The 21,152-nt window shown below is 57.0% G+C and overlaps 1 protein-coding gene across 3 annotated transcripts; it reads right to left on the bottom strand.

The window, feature by feature from the left end:
• Positions 1-14,861: 14,861 nt before the first annotated feature.
• Positions 14,862-19,055, bottom strand: LOC100328967 (MHC RLA region class I 19-1). 3 transcript variants are annotated; one of them, XM_070074288.1, is made up of 10 exons: positions 19,029-19,055; positions 18,554-18,745; positions 18,025-18,207; positions 17,489-17,758; positions 16,980-17,255; positions 16,117-16,392; positions 15,886-15,999; positions 15,467-15,499; positions 15,275-15,321; positions 14,862-15,132 (listed from the first exon to the last, which is right to left on the bottom strand). In XM_070074288.1, exons 3-9 carry the CDS (start codon positions 18,095-18,097, stop codon positions 15,278-15,280), a joined length of 1,086 nt encoding a protein of 361 aa, XP_069930389.1. In that variant the 5' UTR covers positions 18,098-18,207; positions 18,554-18,745; positions 19,029-19,055; the 3' UTR covers positions 14,862-15,132; positions 15,275-15,277. The 3 variants fall into 3 exon arrangements, with proteins under 3 accessions (XP_069930389.1, XP_069930388.1, XP_069930390.1); XM_070074287.1 differs by lacking the exon at positions 19,029-19,055 and having other exon boundaries at positions 18,025-18,176; positions 18,554-18,621; XM_070074289.1 differs by lacking the exons at positions 18,554-18,745; positions 19,029-19,055 and adding an exon at positions 18,373-18,444 and having other exon boundaries at positions 18,025-18,176.
• Between the last annotated feature and the right edge of the window lie 2,097 nt (positions 19,056-21,152).

Here is a 21,152-nt window from a genome sequence, read left to right as displayed (position 1 = left end):
CAGTGGGTTAAAGCCCTGGCCTGAAGCACCGGCATCCCATAAGGGCACCAGTTCTGGTCCCGGTTGCTCCTCTTCTGATCCAGTTCTCTGCTATTGTTAGGGTCCGAAAAAGCCCACCGCCCGAGGAACGACTCCAAGAGACTTTTCTCTCATGCAACCAGCAAAGGGTTAAAGATTTATTGATCCAACATGTTGGGGCTCTCTGAACATGCAAGGACAGAGGAGCCCCGAGGAACCACATTATAGGGTTTATAAAGGCAAAAACCGCAAAATCGGGAGAGTGGAGAGAATACACGGTTGCTAAGCAGTTGCTAATATCTTACAATCAGCAATTATGATCTTAATACATAGACAAATCACATCTTCATTATTAGCTCAGGTAACCCAGGTGCAACCTTTTTATTTTTAAGCTTGAACAATCATGTTAGGGGGTTTTTGTGCGTTGCCAAGGGTGATGTAGTGCACTGCTATTGTCCGACTATTTGAGATCATAGTTTCAGACCAGAGTCTCACGGTGGGGGGGTGCTTTCCCAGAATGGAGTCTCAAGTGCTCCAAAATGGAGTCCCTACTGTCAAGGTGCTAATTTACTCTGTCTTATTTTCACAGCTGCACCAGGAAGGTTTAAACCTGTAAGCTTAAGCTTAACTTTTTACACCCGCACATACACAATTTTAACTCTTCACTATGGCCTGGGAAAGCAGTAAATATTGCCCAAGTGCTTTGCACTCATGTGGAAGACCCAGAAGAATCTCCTGGTTCCTGGTTTTGGATCGGCGCGGGTCTGGCTATTGCGGCCATCTGGTGAGTGAACCAGCGGATAGAAGACCTCTCTCTCTCTGTCTCTACCTCTCCCTGTAACTCTGTCTTTCAAATAAATAAAATAAATATTAAAAAAAAAAAGCTGGCTGTGTGCTGTAGTCAGCCCCTGAGTTGTGGATCCCTGGGCCCGACCCCTCCACGCAGCGGTGTTAGCCCCGTTGTCCCCATCCCAGCCCCCACGCCTTCCCCGTCCCAGTGACCCCGCTGTGCATTCATATGGGTGGTCTGCTTGTTCAGTCCCATGTTTAGGGGAGCGGGAGGTGCCTCCTTCCACGGCTGACACTGCACTGACATAAACGTCCCCACTCCCGCCTGGATGCTGCTGGCGATAGCATTCACCTGTGTGGTTGAGTAACAGCAGCCACACTGCGTAAAGCAATGCGGTAGTTCACTTTTACTTACTTTTGTCCATTCATTATTTTCTTTGAGGGAGAGGAGAGAGAAAAGAGCAAGAAGAGAGAGTGAGTGACAGATGGAGAGAGAGAGCAAGCATCTGACGGGTCACAGCCCAGCGGTTGCCACTCGTGGGCTGGGCCAGGCTGAAACCAGGGGTCTGGACCTCAGCTGGTCTCCCGGGGACTCGAGCCACCCCTCGCTGCCTCCCAGAATGCCCCTCGGCAGGGGGCTGGGATCAGGGCTTTGCTATAGGTGTGGCCCCCATGCGGTGTCTTCACTGCTGCCCAGCACGCGCCCACCCCTACCGCGGTCTGTGCACCCATTCCCCTGTGGTTGGTCACTCAGGTTGCATCTTTATCTCCATGACTGTGGGGGACACCGCAGTGAGCACGCGGGCACAGGTGTCTCTCAGCACCCTGACTTCTATCCCTTGGTGTCAGGAGTGGACAGCTGGGTCCATGGCGGTTCTGTATCAACTTGTTTTTAGGAAGCCCCGTGCTGTTTCCCACAGGTCTGCTCTCATCTGCAGTGTCACCAACAGTGCCTAAGAATTCCCGTTCTCCTCATCCTCACCAACCTTGCCGTCTTTCCTCTTGATGGTCACCAATGGGAGACACGAGCTGATACCTTCTCTGTGTCTCCCCACCCCCCAGGACATCAGGTCATTTATCCCATCCTCCAAATATTACAAATTAATCATCTAATCTGGGCTCCTTAATCTGTCACTGGACAACTCTGAGGTCGATTCGTCAGCCTGGGCAAAGCTCCTTTTTCTGACACGGAGAGAGAGCATCCAGCTGTTCCTGGCATCCCTGTCCTTAATGTGGGGGCTGCTGAATCAAGCAGCTGAATTGAAACATGTTCTATGTCACCTCTTTCAAGTGTTTCATTATACATTTTTATTTATTATGAAAAGGAGAGGGAGAGGAGAGGTGAGGAGAGGAGAGGGGAGGGGAGGGGAGGGGAGGGGAAGAGAAGAGAAGAGAAGAGAAGAGAAGAGAAGAGAAGAGAAGAGAAGAGAAGAGAAGAGAAGAGAAGAGAAGAGAAGAGAAGAGAAGAGAAGATCTTCCATCTCTTGGTTCCCTCCCCAAATGCCTGCAATAGCTGAGCAACAGCCAGGAGCTTCTTCCAGGTCTCCCATGCGGGTGCAGGGGCCCAAGGACTTGGGCCATCTTCTACTGCTATCCCAGGCCATAGCAGAGAGCTGGATTGGAAGAGGAGCCGCCAGGACTAGAACCCGTGCCCACATGGGATGCCGGTGCCACAGGTGGCAGCTTTACCTGCTATTTCACGGCGGCGGCCCTCACTGTGTTCTACATAGAAGTGACGGCTTCACTCTGCAGGGCTGGCCGGGGCCTCTCATGACACCTGCTTGTCCCTTCAGAGTGATGTGGAATTTTCTGGAATCTGACAGTCTGATGGCTGAGCATGGTCTTCATCTCTCAGTAGCTGAGCTGCAGAGTCCTGCTGGGTCCACGTTCACTTCCCAGAGTGTTAGGATGGCAAGCTTTTTGTTTTTAAGTTTTTTTAAATTCATTTTTATCCATTTTCAAAGGAGAAAGAGAGAGAGAGAGAGAGAGAGAGAGAGAGAGAGAGAGATCTTCCATCCTCCCCAAATGCCTGCAAGAGCTGGGCCTGGGCTGGGCCAAAGTCAGGGGCTGGGAACGTGATCCAGGGTCACACGGTGATGACAAGGACACAAGGTCTGAGCCCTCTCCTGCTGCCTTAGCAGGGGGCTGGGCCATAAGCGGGGGTGGATGGATCCCAGGCACTGGGACACGGGATCCCCCATGCGTCACAGCGCCACCTCCTGGGCACTTTCATCCACCTGCTGGCCGTCTGTGCGTCTTTCTCTGAGAACTGTCTGTTCAAGTCCTCTGTCCTTTCCTCAGTAGAGTTCCTGGCAGTGAGTCCTCTGTACTGTGGGTGTGAAGGTCTCGTTCAGTGTGTGACTGGCAAGCATCTCCCAGTCTGGGGCTTGTCCCCGCTCCACAGGTGTTTCCTTGGCCGAGCAGAAGCTGCTCAGCTGGACGCCGGCCATGGGTCTGTTTTCCTCCCATTTGCTTCTTTGGGGTCACATTCAGGAAGTCTGTGCCCAGCACTGTCAGAGCTGCCCTCTCCGGTTCTCCCCGGGGCGCAGAGTTCCCGGTCTCACCCTGACGTCTGTACTGCATGCTGGGTGGCTCAGGGGTGAGGTCAGGATCCAGGCTCAGTCTCTGTGTGGATGTCTGGTTCCCCCAGCACCACTGACTGAAGAGATGGGCCTTTCCCCGTGTGTGTGTGTGTGTGTGTGTGTGTGTGTCTAAATGAAGGTGTACTTATTTATTTCTTAATTTGAAAGTCAGAATTACAGAAGGAGAGAGGGTGAGACAGAGAGGGAATCTTCCATCTGCAGGTTCACTCCTCAAATGGCTGCAATGCCAGGACTGGGCCAGACCAGAGCCAGGAGCCAGGAGCTTCATCCTGGTCTCTCATGTGGGTGCAGGGGCCCAAGGCCGAGGGCACCTTCCTCTGCTTTCCCAGGTGCATTAGCAGGGAGCTGGACTGGAAGTGCTGCAACCAGGACTTGAGCAAGCACCATTATGGGATGCCGATGCTACAGATGGTGGCTTAACACAGTGTGCCACAGTGCCAGCCCCAGGTGGGCTTTTAAATAGTTTCTTTATTTTTTTAGAAAGGTCTTTTACGCTTTTATATATAAGTTTACCTTTGAGAAATACAGAGAGTAGAGGGGTGTGGGGATGGAACGAATGAACAGAACTTCTGTTGGAATATTGTGACGGATTGACCGACTAATATTCTCTAACAGATTTTTACCAGCATGCAGGTTTTGTTTTCTTTACCGACAAACCATCAGAGTCCTTCCGTTTGGCAGCAGTTGCACCATCATGACACAGAAAAGCAGCCTTGGCTGACTCAGTACCTTATGTAAAATAAGGAAGAAGTAGTTGAATTTAAAAGACTTAGCATATCTTGACTTTACTGATGGTAAACTATTTTCAGTGCAGGAAATGAATCTTTCGCCTACTATGAATTCTCCTCAGATTCCCCCTTTCTTTTAGATTTTACCAAGAACTGGGGGCAGATTTGTGGTTCTGATCATTCTTTTATCTGCTGGCAACTGTATTAAGACCTCGGTGTAGGAGATTCCGATGACCTTGGGAAAGTCACAAGACTTCGGATTCTTCAATGGTAAAAGGCAGTGGTTTTTACTGTCCTTTCTCATCCTACTACTCAGTGTCAATGCCCAGTTGAAAAAAAATAATCTGAAAGCCCCGTGTACCCTCAAACTCGTGAAATTTCTAGAAGTCTCGGGAAATATTTAAGGCAGTACCATAAAAAGCCAGGTGGCCAACAGTCCCTAAAGTTGGGCAGGTAGTGGTGTGCGAACAGGGTCTTTTGGGCCCCCTAAAGCCACCCCAAGTGGCTCTGTCCCTGCAGCAGAGTTGGCTCCTGTGGAGAGCCGGGCAGGGAGACCAGGTGAGGATTCGTCACCCAGAACAAGAAAAGGAACAGGGACCCGGCTGCCCTCTTCAGGGTGCTGGGTAAACGCATCGTTTCAGATAAACTTCCTGGGATGCAGGGACGGAAGCCAGAAAGCCACGCAGGTGCTGGGCGCGGGGGACGAGGGCAATCAGGAGCAGAGGGCCAGTGTGGAGACGGGTGGAAGTGTGTGCGGGAGGGCAGGTGTGGTGGGAAAAATAACTATGTTCCTGAAGTTGTACTTATGAAATTTGTGCTCATTAAATAAAAGATTTCTTTGAGGGAAAAAAAGAAAAGAAAAACACCTGTCACCCCAAACAATCAAAAGCCTTACAGGATAAAAATATGATGGCCCTGGGAAAAACCAAAGATGATGTCCTTACAAGTTACGATGTCCTGTGGCCAGTGCTGTGGCATAGCAGGTAAAGCCGCCACCTACAGTGCCAGCATTCCATATAGGTGCCGGTTCAAATCTCGGCTGTTCCACTTCCAATCCAGCTCTCTGTTGTGGCCTGGGAAAGCAGCAGAAGATGGCCCAAGTGCTTGGGCCCCTGCACCCACGTGGGAGAACCAGAAGAAGCTTCTGGCTCCTGGCTTCAGATTGGCCAACTCTGGCCGTTTCAGCCATTTGGAGAGTGAACCAGTGAATGGAAGGCCTCGCTCTCTCTCTCTCTCTCCCACTTTGTGATTTAATTCTGACTTTCAAATAAATAAATGAATCTTTTTATATAAAAAAAGATACAATGTCCTGTGGATGGTCCTCCTAGGGTTTCCCCTGACCCCAGAGTTGGAAAACTGATGAAATGGATGAGAACTCAGTGTCTGGTGGCAGCGTCCCCTGTGTGAGGGGTGGCCATGGCAGTGACACCCTAGGGTGCAGGAGGTAGGTGGCTGTGGGAACCGTCTCAGGCCATGGGCCTTCAGAACCCCCTACTCCCCACGGGGAGGAAGCCCCCTGAGGGCTGTGGCCTGAGTGAGTCCCCACCAGGATGGGGTGGGAAGGCAGGGGAGCCTCGGGCAGGCAGCAGCCCTTGGGTGCAGCTGTGTTTCAGGGGCAGGTGGACCAGGCAGAGCAAGGAGGACCCAGGGCAGCCTGGGAGCCTAGGCAGGTGCAGAGGGTGGCGGCCTGACCTCCTCCGCATGGGCTGCTCCAGGGCAGGGCGCTGCCAGCTCTGCTGCTCTGGGCCTGAGGTGCCCCTGACCTCCTGGTGGGCTTTGCAGTCGGGAGCTGCTGACTCAGGGCTGGGCAGTGCAGGTGCGGGTGCCTGGGGACTCAGGAGGAAGAGGGGCGTGTGTGCCCCCTGCTGGCCTAGAGGACAGGAGGGAGGCTGTGTGGGGACCCAGGGGCCTGAGGGGAGGAGAGGCCTGGGTTTCCACGCTCCGATCTTGTCCTGTTCCCTGTGGCCGTCCTAGTCCCTTGCCTGTGTGTGGTGACAGCAGGGGCAAGTGGTCATGTGGACGGAGCTGCAGGAGAGGAGCCAGGGCTGAGAAAAGGCGTGAGCAGACGTGGGCGTCGTCATCCTTCCAACAAGGGTGGGAGCTGAGTTCTGAGCGGCTGAGGAGGGAGAAGTCCTGACCCAGTAAGAAGCACCCTTGGAACATTTTCTGGTTTCTTGCCCCCAGCAGAGCTGGTGAGCCTTCGTGTCATGGATGACCAGCAGGGGGCGCCAAGAGACCACGACGACAGCACAGGGTCCGAGGTTCAGGCTCAGGTGTAAATCCTGGGTCCCCTGGTTCCACTGAGAGTGGGGTCCCTAGGGAAGGGCCTGGGCCCCTCCTGTCCTGGACCAGCAACGCCACCCTTCTGGTCACTTCAGATTACTTGCCTCCAAAATGAGGGTGGGAATGGGGAATGAGACCGGCGTCGTGGCGCGGCTGGTGAAGTGGCTGTGGAGCCGACGCCTGTGAGCCAGCCCGGGTTCCAGGCCCGGCAGCTGCACTTCCACTCCACTGCAGGAGAGCAGTGAAGATGACCACGTGTGGGCCCTGCACCCACGTGGGGGACCTGGAAGAAGCTCCTGGCTCCTGCTTCTCTCTCACCCAGCGTGGATTGTGGTGCCCATCTGGAGGTGAAGCAGTGGATGGAAGATCTTTCTCAGCTTCTTCTCTCTCTCTGTAACTTTGATTTCCAAATGAATAAATAAATCTTAAAAAAAAAAAAAAAAGCAAACCCAGGGGCCCAGCTTGATGCTGTTGTGGTGCACTGGGTTAACCTGCCTCCTACATGCTGGCATCCCATAAACAAACGAAATAGAAAACGAGCTACATTTTTCCTTGTGTTTGTGTGGGTGAAAAGAATTCCCACATGTGAGTGTTGGCAGCTGTGCCAGGCTGGTCCTTCTTGTCTGTGTTGTTTTCCTGTTGCTTTGTTGTGTGTAGCACACTGCATGGTGTGGGGTCATCTCACTGCAGGTGCACTGTGTCTGCAGGTGGCCTTGTGGCTGCTGCTGGGACCCCACTCCTGGCTCCTGGGCCTGAAATCCTTGACTTCTGTCACACTCCGTGCACCCCCTCCTGTCTATCATATGTGTAAATTCTGTAGTGTAGACCTTTCTGTGGTTTTTAAATGTTTGTATTTGGTCTGTGTCTGAATTACGAATCTGGGGGATTTGAGGGTGGACATGAGGGCAGGGCAGAGGAGGGCTCCGTCCTGACGCTGTACCCAAGAAGAGCAAATCTCCACTTGCGCCAGCATCTGGAGCCGCAGGGTCCCAGCAGAACAGAAGGGGCCGGCACTGATGCTGGGCGCCTGGGCCGTGGTTCTGGGCTGAGGCTGTGGGGAGCCCTAGGGAGGAGCCCTCGTGGAGGACAGGGCTGGGTGAGCTGCGGGGCACAGGGACAGGGCTTTGGGATCCAGGTGATGAAGAGCAGGGCTTAGTCCACTCCTGGGTGAGGGGGCGCTGGGGGATGGAGCTGAGTCAGTGAAGGGTGAAGGAACCCAGGGCACAGGGGGAGCAGCACCGGCACCTGATGTCGTGGGTTCAGACTGAGTGGGCAGGGAGGGGGCAACTCCCCCACCCCAGTCTCAGTCCCCCCTGACTCCTGGCCCTGGCTGCACTTCCAGAACGGGGCTGCCTCAGCCCCACCCAGGTCAGCAGGGGTGGCAGAGAGCACCAGGCTCACCTGCACAATGGACTAAGCTGGGATGGGCGCTCTGCCTGCAGTAGGAGGGGGTCCAGGGCCTGCCTGGATGAGGAGAGGGTGAGGGACCCTCGTGGGGGCTCCCTGGGTCCCAGGGTGCACAGTAGGGGAGGTGGCAGAGCGTTTATGCAGGCACCGTGCAGAGATGCATTTGCTGATGCGTCCTGTCCCATGGGGTTCAGGGCTGCTGTGGTTCGCACGTGTGTGCAGGTGTGGTGTGTGCAAACTGTGCACACGTGTGATGAGGCCTCCAACCCACCTGTGCTCCTCAGCTGTCATCAGCCATAAACCCTCATGTTCTTGGAATTGTTGTTGTTATTTTAATCAGACTTACCAGTACCTATAACTGAGAGAATTGTTTATTTTTCAAGATGACCCGTGAGGGGCCAGCATTGTGGCACAGTGGGTAAAGCCCATACCTGCAACACCATCACCCCATATGGGTGCTGGCTGGTGCCCCAATTGCTCCACTTCTGATCCAGCTCCCTGGTCATGCATTTGGGAAGCAGCAGGACATGGTCAAGTGTTTGGGCCCCTGCACCCACATGGGAGACCTGGAAGAAGCTTCTGGTTCCTGGCTTCTTCCTGGCACATCCCTGGCTGGACGCTGTGACCACCTGGGAAGTGAACCACAGATGGAAGCCTTCTCTCTCTCTCTCTCTCTCTCTCTCTCTCATCTCTCCCTCTGTCTGTTACTCTGACTTCCAAATTAAAAAAAAAAAAAAAAAAGATTTCTCATGGAATGCCATATCTTTGTCTCTTCTCAATTCCAGCCTTCCCAGAGGCAACTGCTTCCCACATTTTCGCTGACTTTGCACCCCGGCTCCCACGTCTGAGACGCAGTGCGGCATCAGGGCTACCTGAGGGCTCCTTTGCAGCTGCTGCGTTGGTTTTGTTCGCAGCGTGAAGCCCACTCAGCCTCCAACCTCCCGTCCTGCCCTGCGCTATTCTGTTCCTGCCCCTCTACGCTCTGCTCTAAGAAACTCCAGCCTTCGGTCGCGCTGACTGGGAGCGGGTTGACTGCAGCCTCAGGGGCTCTCAGGCCAGCTCTGGACTCCCAGGCAAGGCTGTGGATCTGTTGTTACAGACGCTCTGGTAGTCCAGGCTCGGGGCCCTCAGAATGTGAAAGGGGAAGAGAAGCGCATGGGTCAGGTCAAAATGTCCGCCTCTGTTGTGGTTCCTGGTGGGGGAGGGCTGTCCTAGTGCACCTGTGCTGCTGTGACAGGCGCTGCAGGAACAGGAATTTATTGGCTCCCAGTTCTGGGGGCCGGGAGGTCCCATTCAAGGCACTGGCAGGTTGGGGACTCTGACTCCCAGAAGGCACCTGGAATGCTGCATCCTCTGGGGAGAACAACACTTGGTCCTCATGTGCAGATGGAAGGGGGAGAGAGGAAACCCTCCCCCAGCCTGGACCCCTTATAAAGGCCCTAATCCCAGCGGGAGGACTCCACCCTCAGAATTCAAATACCTCTTAAAAAGCCCCCTCTTAAAACTATCACTCTAGGCCGGCGCCGCGGCTCACTAGGCTAATCCTCCACCTTGCGGCGCCGGCACACCGGGTTCTAGTCCCGGTTGGGGCGCTGGATTCTGTCCCAGTTGCCCCTCTTCCAGGCCAGCTCTCTGCTGTGGCCCGGGAGTACAGTGGAGGATGGCCCAAGTACTTGGGCCCTGCACCTCATGGGAGACCAGGAGAAGTACCTGGCTCCTGCCATCGGATCAGCGCAGTGCGCCGGCCACAGCAGCCATTGGAGGGTGAACCAACGGCAAAAGGAAGACCTTTCTCTCTGTCTCTCTCTCTCTCACTGTCGACTCTGCCTGTAAAAAAAAAAATAGCACTCTGGAATAAAATTTTTAAAAATTATTTTGTTTGAAAAGCAGGGTGACAGAGAGAGAGGGAGACACAGAGCGAGATCTTCCATCCATGTTCACTCCCCAAATAGATGCTGGGACAGGTATAAACTGGACACAGGGGCCCAGAACTCTGTGTGGGTCTCCCACGTGGAGCACAGGGCCCTCCCACTTGGCATCTTCTGCTGTTTTCCCAGGCGCATTAGCTGGGGGCGGGATTGGAAGCCGAGCAGGCAGACTGTGAACCCGCCCTCTGCTCTGGGAGGCTGCACCACAACCAGGAGCTGAACCCGCTGTGCAGACGCTGCCCTGGGAAAGGTTTCCTCTCTCACACAGTCCTCTGCCTCTCTCAGGTCTCGGCCAAGTGAGGTTTGCGGGTGCGCGGTGTCAGGACGTCCTGCTGTGTCCCCCTCCTGCCATGGGGCAGGGTTTCCAGGACCTGCGGTGACACCCGAGAGGCGCTGCTGCCAGACCTCACCCAGCTCAGCCCGGCTCAGCAGCCCAGCCTCACTTGTGCCCTTCAGAGCCCAGAGCCTCCCCCTGAGAGGCCCCGAAGGCTGCCAGCCCCTCCTCTGCCTGTAGAGTGAGCTGTCTCCCTCCTTTACCTCCAGCCTTGTCCTCTGATTCTGATGGGCACTGCTGACGGGGATGGGATTTTCCCAGCAGAAAGAGCCTGGAGACAGCCAGAGGTCAGGGCTCCAGGCTCTCAGGGGCTTTGGAGCGCTCATGTGGCCCTGGGCCGGCGTGTGGGCGCCTGGACTCCTCGGGGCCTGTGGGAGTTCTTCCAGGCCCCCGTCCTCCACCCACTCCTCCAGGCTTTGCCGTCTCTGCCGCCTGCCCTGTGTGTTCTCCTTTGTCCCGGCAGCTGTGACTCATGCTGGCGTCTCAGTGCTTGTACACACACGGTCATGGAGGTGACTCCAGCCTGGGAGTGAGACAGGACAGCGGCTGCTCAGTCCCCGCCAGAGCCATCACCTGTCCCTCAACCCCAGTCCCCGGGAGCAGAGTCCACGTGGCCTCCCTGGCAGCAGGAGCTCTGCCGCCTCCCCCGGGGCTGCCTGAGGGCCGGCAGCGGGGCTGGGCTGGCAGTGGCTGAGTCCATGACCCCGCGCTCCCTGCCCACCTGAGAACCTGTTTGTCCCTTAAGTGCTCCTCGGTCCTTGTAGATTTTATTTGATTTTTTACAAAGCTCAGGCAAATTTGATACTGACAACTTTACCCTTGGGTTAGTAGTTGGTTCAGTTAAAAATTTTATTTTTATCTTCAATTAATCAACTTCCATTTTTTATTTGAAAGGCTGACACACACAGCTAGAAAAAGAGAGACAGTGATAGATGAATGGAGAGAGATCTTCTATCTGCTGACTCACTCCCCAGAGGCAATAGCCAGGGCTGGGCCAGGCCAAAGCCAAGAGCCCAAACCTCAACCTGGGTCTCCTAGGTGATGTCCCAGTGCTTGACCCATCCTCCATGCCTCCAAGGGTCGCACCAGGAGAGATGGACTAATGGCGAGCAGCCAGCACACCTACAGCCACGGCACTGGGGGTGCAGGTGTAACCAGTGTGACAGCCGCTGCTGCCAACAGCTGCCCTGACTTTATGTTTGATGGACACACAGTGGTTGTACATATTACAGGGTCCAGTGTGGACTCTCAGTGCGTGGATACATGTGTAAGGATCAAATCAAAGTCATTAGCAAACGGATCACCTGATCCCCCAGCGTCTCTCTGTGTAGAGAACATTCACCAACTGCTCTCAGCCTGTGACAGACGCTAGGTCCCTGTTCCCTCGGGGGCCTCCTGGGCCACAGCGCAGCAGAGCTGCTCCTCCTGCATAGTTGTACCGGGGCCCCTCCTCCCGCCCTCCCTCTGCCCCTCCCAGCTCGGGGAGCCCCTGTTCTATTCTCCACATCCAGGGCCTCAGCTTTTCAGACGCCACAGTGAGTGAGCTCAGGGGGGTTTGTATCTGTTCCGGGCTTATTCAGTGACACCATGAACCCCAGGTTCATCCTCCTCACTGCAAACCCCAGGATTCCTCCTCTTAACCGGCTCAGCAGCGCCCCACTGTGGACACACCCCCTGCTCTGTCTCCTCCGCCCTGGGCCTGAGGGTTGATTCCGTGTTCTTTATCGTGAACAGGGCTGCAGTGAACACGGGGTGCAGACGTCTCCTTCATGCCGGACTTCCCTTCCTGCGGCTGTGTGCCCAGTACTGGGATATCTGGTCATGCCGTGGCTCTGTTTTTAATGATTCAGAAAGATTCTAGTTTTGATTCTTAAGGTCTTCCACACTACTTTTCTTAATGTCCACTCCCACAAACACTGTGCCTCTTTCTCCTGAGTCTTCACCAGCAGTTGATATCTTTCCTTTTTAAAAGCATTTATTTATTTATTTGAAAGGCAGAATTACAGAGAGGCTGAGGCAGAGAGAGTCTTCCACCTGCTGGTTCACTCCCTATATGGCCACAGTGGTCAGAGCTGTTCTGATCTAAAGCCAGGAGCCGGGCCTTCCTCCGGGTCTCCCTTGTGGGTTCAGTGGCCAAGCACTTGGGCCATCATCTGCTGCTTTGCCAGGTGCATTAGCAGGGAGCTGGATCAGTAGAGGAGCAGCCAGGTTTCTAACCGGTGTCCTAATGGGATGCTGGCACTGCAGGCAGAGGCTTAACCTTCTGTACCACAGCGCCGGCCACGTAAGGGTCTAATTTTATGCTGCATGCGAATATCCAGTTCTCCCCTCACCATGTTGAAGAATTGTCCTTTCTTCAGTGTGTGTTTTGGTATCCTTGTGAAAGGTCACTTTGCTGTAAATCAAAGGATTTTTTTCTGGGCTTCCAATTATTTTCTATGTCCATGTGTCTGTGCCTCACGCCAGCACCATGCCATCCTGGTTGTATAACTTAGTAGTGTAAGTCTTTAAAATGGTTATGTATGGGGCCAACGTTGTGGCGTTGCAGTTGAAGCCACCGCCTGCAGTGCTGGCATCCCATGTGGGTTTTGGTTTGGGTCCTGGCTGCTCCACTTCTGATCCAGCTCCCTGCTAATGCACTGGGAAAGCAGCAGAGGATGGCCAGAGTCCTTGGGCCCTGCACCCACGTGGGAGACCCGAAGAAAGTCCTGGGTCTTGGTTTCGGTTCAGCCCAACTCAGGCTGTGGCAGCCACTTGTGAATTAAACCAGCAGACGAAAGACCTTTTTCTCTCTCTTCCCGCTCCCTGTCTATAATTCTGCCTCTCAAATAACTACAAACCCTTTTTTAAAAAAGAAAATCCAGTGCATTAGACTTTCAGTACGGTCATGTCTGCATACAGCACTGGGAGCTGACAAAATGCACTGCCCCCCCCCATCACCCTGCCTGCCAGTCCAGAGTCCTGCTGGGGGGTGTGGCCTCCTGGGGAGCCTGGGGCTGACTGGGAACCTGACTCACTCCCACTGCCCAGCACCGAGAGAGTAGACCACCCAGCACATCCACAGCAGGAGAGGGGCGCAGTCACAGCTGGAGAGAGGCTCAGAGTTGAGTGTGTGCCGCCTCCCACCTCGGAAACTCAGGGGAATCAGGGAGAGCACAGTGGGCAGGGATGGCTGCACTGTGGGCGGGGACAGCTACACTCAGTCCCTGCCAGAGGCTCCACCTCCCAGTGTGGGCCTGCTCAGGAACTTCTCAGTTACTAATTCCCAAGGGGAGGTCGAGGCCCAGCCTGGGGGTCCTGGTTCAGGTCTTGCTGAGAGTGTGGCCTGGGGACCACAGCGGCAGGACACCCTGCACACACGCAGACCTGCCCTCCCCAGACTGTCTGAATCCTCGTGGCATCCCGGGGGCTCCTGCCCAGCCAGTCCAGGCCCCCAGTGCAGGACGTGGCCCCAGACCCGCGGCCGGCTCTGCCGTGGGCTCACTCCCATCACCGATGCTGCAGGCCAGGGCGGGGCCCGGGCCCTTCCTCTTCCCAGCCGCCCCCTCCCTTGGTGACTGCCTCTCTGCTCAGGACTGCAAACCCCATGCACACGGTGCCCCACCCCGTCTACTTCTCCAGCCTAGACATTTCTCCTAACTCCATCCTGCGGCCCAGCTGCCGGCCCCACAGTGTCAGCCACACTCCCTGCAGACACCTGGGCTCCCAGGGCACCTGCATGGACGCCTGGGCCGCCCCCTCCTCAGATGCCCCGCCCACTGTCGCCCCCTCTCCTCCAGAGAAACCCCCACTTCCTGCTGCCAGGAACTCCTTACCGCCTTCTCTCAGACCCTGGTGCAGTCCACGAGGCAGCGCCGTGAGTCCATCTTCAGAGGGAGCCGGAAGCTCCTCTCCCACTCCTCCCACCCCGCCCCAGCGCAGTAGCTGCGTCCCCAGCCTGGGCTCTGCCGGGTGCCCTGACGTCCTCCTGCAGCCTTGCTGGCCTCTGCGCCCCACCCTCCCCCAGCAGCCACGCGGTCCTGTAAGGGAGCAGCTGAGCCACGCCCCTTCCTGCTCAGAGCTCTCCCAGCTCCCAGCTCACTTAGAGCAAGGGCAACACCCTGCCAGTGTGCACACGGCCTCCGTGCCAGTCGTACCCCTGACCCAGTCTTCACGACCCCCTGCTCCTTGTTCCTGTAGTGTAGACACATGTGCACACACACACACACACACACACTCCTGCCCCAGGACATTTGCACTGTAGGTTCCCTGCCTGCAAAGGACTTGCCCCAGATGGCTTTGCAGATGACTCCTCATGTCCCTCAAATGTCTCCTCAAAGCCACTGTCTCAGAAGGGCCCACGCTGCCCCTGCCCAGTAAGAAGGCCTGTTCCCAGTCCCTCACAGCCTCTCTGGGCCATCAACTAACCTCCTACCTGAGTGGTCTCCTTATTGCTCCATCACAAACCTGAGCTCAGGCTGCCCGGGCGCAGGAAGCCGTCCCTGCTGCGGGTCCCAGGAACAGGACCTCCTGGGGCCATGGCTGAGTCCCTGTGAGCACAGGCGGGGGCGGGGGGGCACAGCTTCCACTGGAGACGAGGACGGGGCAGGGACCCGGGTGAGGAGCGACCACAGCGCCCGGGTAGACTCAGAACCCAGGGGCACAGCACTGTCCTCACTCAGTGCCTCCCAGCCCCTCCCAGCCCCACCTGCAGCACACTCAGCACAGCAAGCACACGGGTTCTGGAAGGTTCTAGCACCTCTATTTATTCCTATTTATTTCCTCATTCAAATTTAAGGAATCTCCTCATTTAATTAACTCATCCACACCAGATGACAGAATTGGAAAAATAAATCAGTGTTCAGACTGAATGGGGAAGGAGCTGCAGCGCAGTGCACAGGACCTGAGACAGGACGGAGACGCCCACACGGGCAGGGCGGGCCAGGCTCCCCTCCTCACACTGTGCCTGCTGCCCACGCGCTCAAGGTGAGCCAGGCTCTGAGGACAGAGACGGGGCCTGCACAAATCTGCATCGCTCAGTCCCACACAGGCCACTTCTCACGCTATAGAAAAATCCAGATAACAAGTTCAGATGAGCAGTTCACACGGGACATGAGCAGCCACCACCATGGCCCATTCAAGGAATCCCAGAGGCCACGGTGTCCCCTCTGCCCCACCCCCTCCCAAGCAGCCTCCAGGTCTCACCTTTCAGGGCATGAGAGAATCATCAGAGCCCTGGTCCCTGTGGCCACCTGGGGTGAACAAATCAGGACTTGGTGAGGCCCACGGGGACGTGGCTGAGGGAGGGACGAGGGGTGGGCGGGCAGCGTCTCCATGGGCTTCTCACTGTGGCAAGGGTCTCAGTGAACCCCACCCCCACCACACCCCAGCACTTACCTGCAGCCGGAGTGTATCTCCCTCCTTTCCCATCTGTGAGAAGAAAACACCTTGTGAGAGGCCAGGGAGGAGGCAGGGCCTGAGCACCCACCTAGAGGGAGCCCAGAGCACTGGCTCATCCTACAGAAGCTTCCAGAACTGTGGCTGTGGGACAGGAGACCCCGCCCCTGGAGCCCTGTCCTCAGCTGGGGCCGCCCCCTGCTCTGCGGCTGCTGGCACTCAGCTCCCATCACCAGCACCAGCCCAGGAAACATTCATTCTCATCTTCCCTGTGCTTTACAGAGAGCCCAAGTTAGCACACAGGGCCCAGCCTGGGTGTGCAGATGGGTGTGCACTGCGCATCCCATGAAGGGGGTGTGTGCACTTCTACCTGACAGAAAGGGGACAGGAGACTCACACCCCACCCTCCCCTCCCCTACCTGAGCTGTGCTTCTTCCTCCTCACAACAGCGACCACAGCTCCCAGGATCAGAAGAACTCCAAGAACTCCAGCAACAATTCCCACTATGAGCGCGGTGGGCTGAGCAGGAGGCTCTGAGAAGGGAAGGCGAGGTGAGGGACTCTGACCCCAGCTCTCAGCCCTGCCCCTGCTGAAGGCCCCAGCAGGGCTCTGCCCTCCCCTCAGAGGCCCCGCCCCCCTGCCCTCCTCACCCCATGTCAGGGTGAGGGGCTCAGGCAGCCCCTCATGCTGCACACGGCACGTGTATCTCTGCTCCTCCCCAGAAGGCACCACCACAGCCGCCCACTTCTGGAAGGTTCCGTCGCCCCCAGGCCTGGTCTCCACGAGCTCCGTGTCCTGGGTCTGGTCCTCCCCATCCCGCTGCCAGGTCAGTGAGATCTCCGCGGGGTAGAAGCCCAGGGCCCAGCACCTCAGGGTGGCCTCCCGGTCAGAGGCAGGGTGGTGGGTCACGTGGGCTTTGGGCGGGTCTGAGGGAAAGATTTGGAAAGTTCAGGCACTTTCTGATCTTCATGGGACTCGGGAGCAGCACTCAGGGGACCATCCTGAGAACGGAGGGGACGACGGAGGTAGGGGAGGGTGTGCAGAACCCAGACCCTGCCTGCACACAGGCATCGGGATGACGGATTCTTTGGAAAGTTCTAGAATCAGAGAGACAGCCCAGGCTAGGAGTCTCCAGGTGTTTGAGGGGAGGAAAAGGATTTCAGTCTTGACCTGAGAGGAGGCAGAGACTCGGAACACTTGGGGTCAAACCTCCCCACGCAGCAGCCTGAGGCCAAGAACAGGCCTGAGAGAGGTCCCGGCTCACAGAACCCTGTCTGAGTCCAGGGCACCGCTGAGGAGACTTCTGGAATGTTCTGTTCCTCCCTCCTTAGACAGCCCGGGTCCCTCTACTGCCCTGAGAGAAGGGCAGGCACCAAATCAAGGAGGACGCTTCTGTCACCCACCCCCCAACCTAAGGAGAGGGGTTTGGGGCCTGGGTCTCATTTCCTCCCCTCCTTCCCAGCCCCCACCACAGGGGAGGTCGGCGAGCGCGGCCCCTCCCAGCCTTGCGAACCTGCGCGCTGCAGCGTCTCCTTCCCCATCTCCAGGTATCTGCGCAGCCACTCCACGCACTCCCTCTCCAGGTAGGCCCTGTGGCGCTCAGCCTCACCCGCCGCCTCCCACTTGCGCTGGGTGTTCTGAGCCGCCGTGTCCGCCGCGGTCCAGGAGCGCAGGTCCTCGTTCAGGGCGATGTAGTCGGCGCCGTCGTAGGCGTACTGCCGGTACCCGTGGAAGAAGCGCCCATCCGCCCAGACCTCGCAGCCAAACATCGTCTGGAAAGTGTGAGACCCTGGCCCCGCCCCGCGGTCAGCCCTGGCCACTAGCTCCGCCCCCGCCCTCACCCACCCGCGGGGATTTCGGCCCAAACCGAAACCGAAACCCGTGAGTGTCCCGCGGGCTCCTCCCGTGCCGAGGGTCTCCGTGGGGCGCGCAGTCTGGGGGACCTCGGCCCCGGAGACTCGGAGCCCCCTGGGCCCCACGCGGGGAGGGGTCGCGAGCTGCGGTGGGGCCCGGGTCACTCACCGGCCGCGCTCTGGTTGTAGTAGCGCAGCGCGGTGTTCAGGTTCACGCGGAAGGTCTGAGCGGTGTCCTTGGCGATCTGAGTCTGCTGGTCCCAGTACTCCGGCTCCACCTGCCCCATCCACGGCGCCCGCTGCTCCATCCTCGGGCTCGCGGCGTCGCTGTCGAAGCGCACGAACTGCGTGTCGTCCACGTAGCCCACGATGATGAAGCGCGGCTCCCCCAGGCCGGGCCGGGACACGGAGGTGTAGAAATACCTCATGGAGTGCGAGCCTGCGGGCGACAGGGGCTGAGAACTCCCCGACCCCCGCCAGCAGCGGGAGGAGTCTGAGGTGGGTGGGACCGGGTGGGAGCCAGGGGAGAGGGGGTCGTGAGACGGAAAAGGGGCAGCAGGGAGGGAGGGGGTGGGACAGCCGCGGCCGAGGTGGGGGCGGCTGGGGGCTGAGGAGACGCCGCTCCCCCGGAGTCCTGTGTCCCCGCCGCGCGGTACCCTCGATCCTGCCCCGCACAGGCTGACTCCATCCCGACCCTGTACTCACCCGCCTGGGTGTCTTTCAAGGTCAGTGCCCCCGCGAGCAGCAGGAGGAGGGTCCGAGGCGCCATGGACCCCATTGTCGAGGTCTGAGGAGACTGAGCACTGGCAGCTCCGCGGGGATTTTATAGCCCGGATCGACGGTGCTGATTGGCTCCTCTGGAAACCGGACTCCCAATGGGTGTGAGATCTGGGCCCGCGTCACGGGTGTCCAGGCAGAAGGACCCGACGCAGGTTGTGAAGTGGAAGTGAAACTCGGGTACGCGGGGACTTCCCCGCCGCTCGGCTTCCCCGGCCCAGACCCGCCCTCGGACCGAGACCCTGAGCGCCGCCAGGACCTGGACTCAGCCCCCACCTCTGTCCTCCCGAGGCCCGCGCTGCGTGATGTCGGCTCCCCGAGACCAGGCAGCCTCTGTCTGAGGAAACCCGGAGAGCCCCAGGCCGGCCCAGCCCCTCCCTTCCCTTCCCGGATCCCTGTCCCTGAGCTGTGTCCTGCTCCTTACCTGTCCCCTGGACTCTTCTAGAGGAAAACTCACCTCCAGGGACCTTGCTGGGGGGAGTGAGGGGCCTGGGGAGGGCGGGAGGAGTGGCAGTGGTTTCGTCCTCAGCCTGGGCGGGGGGGGGGGGGGGGGGGGGGGGGGCGTTGTGTGTGAGAGCCCCAGAGAGAGGTCCCTGCGGAGCCGGGTCCTGTGGTTTATCAGCCACGTCTGCAGCACGCACTTTCCCACCTGAGTGATCAGGACCCCGATCTGTGACAGAGCACACCACGGCCCCATCACACCTAAAGGTGTCCAACAGCGTCCCAGTGACGCCCCCAGAGCCCCAGGTCTGCTTTCCCAGATAACATGGCTGTGCCCTGGTGACAGTCACCTCTCCCCCACCCCCAGCCCTGAGCCTGTCTGTGGGAGTGCAGCACAGCTCAGCACCGGGTCCCTCCCCATCCACCAGATGTGGTCCAGGACCCCAGGGATGCCTGACCCTGGGCAGTCCTGAGCCCTGCCCTGCACGCACCTGTGATGAAGTTTAGCTGATAAATCAAGAACAGGAAGAGGTAAACCACAGCACTGATAGCGTGGGGCTGTTCCCACCACGAGCTGTGAGAAGCCCCGTGTGACTGTGGTCTCTGAGAGGTCTCCGTGCTGTGTCCCCTCCTCTGTGACAGTGTGAGGAGCCCGGTGCCTGTGTGATGCCGTGGAGGGAGGTGGGTGGCAGACACTCTGATGCAGTGCTAGGCCATCAGGTAAGGGGGCTGACACAGACCTGTGACACCTCCAGAGCCATGTGACACGCGGGAGGCCTGCTGAGTGACTAGTGGGTGTAGGGAATGCAGTGGGGATGGGCTGGACCCAGCCATGATTGACACCCCAGGTGGGAGGGACCAGTCAGGAGATCCCATCACTCCCTCAGGAGGGCCCAGGAGGGGGGTGTGGAGGTCAGGTTAGTCTCTGCCTAGGGCGCCCCATTCCACAGCAGAGGGTTGGGTCTGAGTTTGGCGACTCTGCTTGTGATCCAGCTTCCTGCTCGTGCATTCTGGGAGGCAGCAGGTGATGGCTCAGGGACTGGGCCCCTCCCAGCACCGTGGGAGACCCAGAGGGAGCTCCAGGTTCCTGGCTCCAGTCTGGCCCAGCCTGGCTTTGTAGGCATTTGGTGAGTGAATCAGAAGACAGAAGATCTCTGTCCATTCCCCGTCACTCTGCCTTTAACTAATAAGTAAATAATAAAAGGACATGCAATTTAATAGTTATGGATTGTTTATTTCTGGAATTTTACATTTAATAGTTTTACTACCTGATAAAGTGAAACAGTAGAGGAAGAAAGCTCAGTAAAGAATGGGGGAGGGGAGATGCTCTGCAGAGAAGCACTGAGGCACAATTTGTCATTTAGTGTTTCAACTAGAAACTTCTGCACATTTTGTCACCTCAGGGTTGCCACTGTTTGATGCAGACAATAAACTATCCACCAGTTCTCATGCATTACCTGTTATTGTTTTATTTATTTACTTGTGAGAGTGAGAGGGAGACTATGGGCTGGATGGAGGGAGATCTCTTATCCACTGGTTCACTCCCTGCATGCCTGCAACTGCCCAGGCTGGGCCAGATGGAAGTCAGGAGCTCAGAACTCAATCAAAGTCCCCCACATGGGCGGCGCAGACCCAAGCACTTGAGCAACCACCCCTGCCCCCCAGGTGCTCCTCAGCAGGGACTGGGATTGGGAGTGGGGCCGTCACTCAACCTCAAGGTCTCAGGCATCACATGCAACAGCTTCACTGCCGCCCCAGTGCCCATTCCTCTGTGTTGTATTAAATGTGATTTATTAGAGAGAGAGAGAGAGAGAGAGAGAGAGAGACTCTCATCTGGTTGGGCTGAAGAGGAGCAGATGAAATCCAGCCCAGGACTGCAGTGAGGGGGCAGGAGCCCAGTCCCTTGAGCCTGTGTCACTGCTCCCAGGGTCTGAGTGGGCAGGAGGCTGGAGTCAGGAGCAGCAGCCACTCAGCCCGGGCATCTGCTGTGGGGTGCAGGCATCTCTGCTGCGAGGCTAATGCCCACCTGCTGCCCATTTGTATGAATCGTCTCCATCCAAGCCTTGCACATATATTATTGCTCTACTGGTGTTAGTATTTAACCTGATTCACGTAAAGAGGCAGTTAGATTTTAGACAGTCCATAATGCTTGGGCTAGCATTGTGGAGTAGCAGGTTAAGCCTCTACCTTTGACACTGGCTTCCCATTTGGGTGCTGGTTCATGTCCCAGCTGCTCCACTTCCAATCCTGCTCCCTGCTAATGCACGCAGGAAACCAGGAGAAATAACCCAAGTGCTTGGGCCCCTGTACCCATGTGGGAAACCCTGAAGACGAGCCTGGCTCTAGGATTTTTCCTGACACAGCATTGCCCCTTGCAGCCATTTGGGTTGTGAATCGGCTGATATAAGATTCTCTCTCCCTCCCTTCCTCCCTCCTTCCCTCCTTCCCTCCCTTCCTCCCTCCCTCCTTCCTTCCTTGCCTTCTTTCTCTTCCTCCTTTGGTAACTCTGTCAACATAGATATGACATAAAAATTTTTTTTTTACAGGCAGAGTGGACAGTGAGAGAGAGAGAGACAGAGACAGAGAGAAAGGTCTTCCTTTGCCATTGGTTCACT

This window comes from Oryctolagus cuniculus, chromosome 5, assembly GCF_964237555.1.
Source record: "Oryctolagus cuniculus chromosome 5, mOryCun1.1, whole genome shotgun sequence".
Taxonomy (NCBI): Eukaryota; Metazoa; Chordata; class Mammalia; order Lagomorpha; family Leporidae; genus Oryctolagus; species Oryctolagus cuniculus.
This window is presented reverse-complemented; position numbering and strand designations above follow the sequence as displayed.